The 5,672-nt window shown below is 37.9% G+C and overlaps 1 protein-coding gene across 1 annotated transcript; it reads right to left on the bottom strand.

The window, feature by feature from the left end:
• Positions 1-2,562: 2,562 nt before the first annotated feature.
• Positions 2,563-5,347, bottom strand: ARL4A (ARF like GTPase 4A). Its single transcript, XM_070729138.1, has one exon. The coding sequence runs from the start codon at positions 4,905-4,907 to the stop codon at positions 4,305-4,307; it is 603 nt and encodes a 200-aa protein (XP_070585239.1). The 5' UTR covers positions 4,908-5,347; the 3' UTR covers positions 2,563-4,304.
• Positions 5,348-5,672: the final 325 nt, after the last annotated feature.

Below are 5,672 nucleotides of genomic sequence, written 5' to 3'. Positions count from 1 at the left end.
AACTGAGCAAGTCATGAAGGCTGTGTTGCTACTGATAAAAGCATGGAGACCTATTAGATAAAAAATTCAGGGCCCATCCTTTTTAAAGGAGGGCGGAATGGGATGGGTGGCCTAATCATGTTAATACACATTTTTTTTCAGAATGTTGAGTCTTTTGCCTTTGCAAGAATGAATTATTAATGAACAAGATACAGTACTACTACCATTATAGAAAAACAGTAAGTTGGGGATGTAACTCAGATTAATAAACAATGAGGTAACAGTACTCATAGATACATTCATCTAAAGTCTATTCAATTTTTAAATGCAAGACCAACTTGCATTTCCAAGATAATAGCGATATATTGCTTTTATAGGCAACTTGAGCAATAATCCCTACTCTATGAGTAGAATAGAATTTTTATTGGCCAAGTGTGATTGGATACACAAGGAATTTGTCTTGGTGCATATGCTCACAGCGTACATAAAATAAAATATACATTTGTCAAGAATCATGTGGTACAACACTTAATGATTGTCATAGGGGTCAAATAAGCAATGAAGAAGCAATATTAATAAAAATCTTAGGATATAAGCAACAAGTTACAGTCATACATTATGGAAATACAAAAGCCCTATAGTACAAGTGTTTTCTGGTTTCTACCTCTGTGATTCTGTTTACATATACCACAGAATGAACACAGCCTTGTTACATTTTGCAGTGAGATGCTTTCTCAAAAAGTCCTGAAGCTGGGCCAGCAAAGCTTTGAAAACTGGATAACAATGCTCATCTGATCTCAGCAACAGTGGGATATATTTAGAAATCCTTATATCTAAAATGCCTTTTCACAGCCTCTCAAATAACCTGCCATGCAGGATTTTTCTTGACTAGCGTAGGCTGGCGAAATAATTTCAGCAAATATTTATACTCATTTAGATTCTGAATGTGTATAATTGCTACTTTCTAATACTTTTTATAATAGTTTTAAAGAAAAATGTTTTTGTTTGAAGTATTTATATGCTGCCAAGCATAGCCAGCCTTTGGTAGGCTCATTGGAACATTGCTTCTAAAGGATTAGCAGATTGTTGTGCAAGTCTCAAAAATCTTGCACCAGTTTCACTTTCCTCCAAAAAAGAAAACTTCAACATGCCGATGGTTGAACAAACTGGATATCAAGAATTGTGCCACAATAAAAAGGTAATTAATTTCTCCCCATTTTTATTCATTCTTCAAACTATGGCATTTAATTGTAAAATTTGCATGAATGTGCACCTCTCTTCAAAAGAAAAATAATAAGGAAATAAATAATAGCCAGTCACTCCCTTCCATTAACACTTTGTGTAGATTATGTTTGACTGAACTCCTTGGCATTATTTTATCAGATTAGAATGAGAAAATATAATTGTTTAAATATTTAATGGCCCAGAACCAATTGCCACCCCCACTCCTCACAGCAATTTCTAAAACATTACCAGTGCAAAACACAGCTATAATCTGTGATGTATTTTATTCCCTAGTGAAAATAGGGAACAGGCATGATTTTTAATTCATCCAACTATAGAATATTCAAAATAGCTGCACATGTATAAAAACAGAATTTAGTGAAATACATAAATGAAATGCTGACATTTTAAGAAACATGACCTCACCTCCAAAACTGTAACTTAGATAGACCCATTAAATATTGTCAACCTATGCAAGTAATATATACACTGTACAATGATTCATATTAATACACATCAGTCTTAGAATATTTGTAAGGAAATATTTTTCCTACAACTTCCCCTAGATTTTGATTCATCTCAATAAATACCTAGTAAAAGCCCAGACATACATCTAGACATGCTCTTTAGAGATACCTACCTTATCAACAAGGATGAACAATACTAGGGATGTGGTAGAATAAAAAATAATGAAAAATGTCAATCCACACCTCTTTCCTTGGGGATAGGAAACATTTCTTTCCTTTTATTTTATATGGGTGAGGGAAATAAAACTGCAAAACAACTTACCCTAGAATTCAAATGTTTAGTTTTAGGTGGGCATATTTTTACCAGAGGGTTAAAAACACATCTGGCTCTATCAGTTCCATTGACAATTCAGTCTGCAAACAGCAAAAATGTAATTGCTTTAAACAAGTTATCAATCTTTGCAGCCAGAAAGTACTAGGACTTTAAAATGATTTTATGTCATAAAATACAAGAATTTAATTAAAGGATGCTCTCAGAATAGAAACAAACCACCACTGTTCATAAATATAATAATTGCATAAGTAATACTTCCAGGTATTACTGGAAATACATTGTCAAGTTGTATTGGATTATTTTTAGAGATATCCCCTTAAATTTTGTGTTCAATTGAATGGATGACCATAGATTTCAAGGGAAGAAATGAAGAACATATGTAAGATAAGATTATAGAGAAATGTGCCACACCTTTAAAACAGCTAAATTACTCTACAACTTAGTGAAAACATCTATTGTGTACTAAAGCTTATCAGACACTAGAATCACAAAACTGAGACAAGAAATTGTATCAACGATTATATTTCATTGTTATAAACAGACAAAACATAATGCAAATTGTCATTAAAATTTTAATGAAATACCAGTGATTTTTAAAACATTGTCACATTTTACAAATGTCATATGAAGAGTTCGGTTTCATGCAATCATAATAAAAAGCAAAATCAATATAATAAAATGTGTTCAACTTATGTTTTAATGAATTACTTGGAATTGAGTTTATTGAGGTTTAAGAAGTTATCTACATTTCTATAAATATAGACATTAAGTGACTTTTAATGTCACTAGTGCAGATACATATAACCACCATACAAAAGCTCCATTAGAAGCTACTTCAATTCTTTTGAAAAGGATCAGGATTTTTTTTCTTTTTTTAAAAAAAGCTTACACTTTCAGTATTGGAAAATACTAAAGTGCATTTTTGGTTACCTTCTAACCAGTTTCTGGCTATAAAATTTGATTTTACAGAAGTTTATTTCTTAACAGTCAGAACAATAGTTAACCCTCCCTAAATCTGATCAATAAAATTATACTAACTTTGTTGATTGTGCAGAAGGAAGGACAAATCTATGTTCCTTTCAAGTTCATTTAGTATTGGAATTATAATTTCTCACAGCACCAGTAGAGTAATACAGGCTTTACTTTAGCCCTTTGACCTGCTACCCATACCAACTGATTTTTTTGGAAAAAAAATTGTACCATTAAGAAATGTTTCAATATTATATGCCATCCCCACTCAAACACTGTTTGCATGACTGTAAACAAGAAAAGCTTAAAGCATAATTAGAGCAGACATGTCACCTTTAAATTCTTGTTTTCCACAGTGTCAAAGTTTTCAAGTGAATAATGATTCAGTACATTCCTAGTACTACAAAAAAAAAAAATTCTTACATAAACCTGGCAGTACATTTCAACAATATTGGGCACAAAGGACATGTAGCTTTGCTGATATTAGTTTGACTTACAATGAGCCACGATCAAATTTTATTGCCATCAATTTAATCTAAAGGTAATATTGCACTATAAGAATCCTGAAACTCCTTATGATAATAGTTTACATTTGTCTAATTATTTGGGGGTTTTGTCTAAAACATGTCTTCTTGGAACAAATAAACATGGTCCAAATCTGATTACCACTGCTTTTAAAGATGCACAGCTATTTCTAAATAACTCCTACACACCAAGACATGCTATATTATCAGGAAACTCATCAATACTCTTACATAGTCCATATTTTTTTCTATCAAGCTGCAAATAACATGACTACCACAATAGTAGTAGTTCAAATCATTTGAGTTCCAAGTAGTACTTTCAGAGAAACCAGTGAAAAGCATATACTATTCAACCAATCTTTCACATTCACAGCCTCTTAAATACTGGTTGTCTAGACATTATTTTAAAACTGTATACTGTATTTATCTAAAAATCCTACTGACACAAGCAGTAGGTGAAAAACTAATGCCTTGAATGGAATTTACCTGCAAAGGCACTCTCAGACATGACTATACCATCAAGCAAACCACTCTTCATGTTTATTTGGTTATTTAGATATCCAGATTACATTTACCCACCCATCTGTTTCCTAAACCTTTTATACTATGTAACAAGGGAGCTGCATTTTTTTAAAGTAGTAGTGCCCAAATACATATAGGAAAATCATAAAACCATCTGTCTGCAAAACTTCCCACCAGGCTACATGTTTAATCAATCTGTACAAGATCCAAATGAGCAAATCTGGTGCAGTTGACTTTTTTTTTGTCAAATATCAAGAGAGAATTCACCCACACAGTCACAGCAGCTCATCTTTTCTTCTTCTGTTGCCTCAACATTTTCCTTCGTTTAATTATCATGTCATGCAGTTTCTCCAGTCCTTCTTTAAGACCGTCTCCTATTATAGCACAAGTGGGCTGCAGATGCCAGGGAGTGGAAGAGGTCAGCTCGCTGGTTGCCAACATCTTTTCCACCTCCGAAAGGGACAGTGAATGTCTCAAGTCCTGCTTGTTGGCCACAATGAGCACAGGCACTCCCTGGTTCTCGGAAATCCGTGTGATTTTGTGAAGTTCCGTTTTCGCTTCTTCCATTCTTTCCACATCCACGGAATCCACCACGAAGATGATGCCGTCCGTGCAGCGGGTGTAGGACTTCCAAAGCGGCCGCAGTTTCTCCTGGCCTCCGACGTCCCAGAAGTGAAAAGTGACGGTCTTGTGGTTTCCCAGCGTCACCTTGATTTTCTCCGTGTTGAAACCTTTAGTGGGCACAGTGTTGACGAATTCGTTGAACTGCAACCGATAGAGGACGGTGGTCTTGCCGGCACAGTCCAGCCCCAAGATCACGATGTGGAAGCACTGGAAGGAAGGAAGGCTCGACAGGATCGGCGTCTGCTCCGACAAGCCATTCCCCATCGCAGGGGAGGGGCTCGCGGCGAGCAGAGGGCACCAGTCGCCCGCTGCCGCTGCCGCCGCCGCCGCAAGGCTTCGTCGCCTGTCCCAGGCTCCTAGCGACGATCCTGCTTCCCCGGCAAGCAGACGAGCGCAGGGTCAGACCACACAACGAGCGCAGGGCAGAAAAAGCAAGCCACGAATGCAGAAAATCCCCATCCGCTGGTCAGCTAAAGTCTCGCCGCCGCTTCGCCGGAGGCTCCGAGAAACCACCTTCCAACGCTGCAGCAAAACCCGCCTGTGCTTCTGGTCGGGCCGCACCTCCTTACAGTTTCACCCAACCCATCATCCTTCCCACCCCTTCGTTCACGCTCCGCTCGCCATTGGATCAAGGCGGCCTTTCCGAGGAAGCAATTGGGCGGCAAAGTAGGAAAACCACTCTGCAGGCTCTGCTATTCCTTTTCAGTTACTGGCTCCAACAGCCACCCATCAATCTGATTGCCCAATCTATTTGAACCTCATTGGTCAAGCTGAAGCGCGTGAAGGCAGGAGGAAGTTGGACGTTACCGCCCCGGGGCTGGCCTGCTCCCTTCCCCCCAACCTTCTCCCGCCGCTTTTTTTCCATTCACAGCTGTTGAGAACGGAATGTGCTGCAGCGCCTGTCCCACTTACTCCTTCAAACAGAAAGGGAGTTGCCTCCCGTCCTGTTTTCGAGAGAATGGGAAAAGATCAGTGAAGCCGAAGTCTGGCTCCAGGTTCTCCCCTCCTTTTTTAGCAGGAAACACCCTG

This window comes from Erythrolamprus reginae, chromosome Z (genome assembly GCF_031021105.1).
Source record: "Erythrolamprus reginae isolate rEryReg1 chromosome Z, rEryReg1.hap1, whole genome shotgun sequence".
Classification (NCBI taxonomy): domain Eukaryota; kingdom Metazoa; phylum Chordata; class Lepidosauria; order Squamata; family Dipsadidae; genus Erythrolamprus; species Erythrolamprus reginae.
This window is presented reverse-complemented; position numbering and strand designations above follow the sequence as displayed.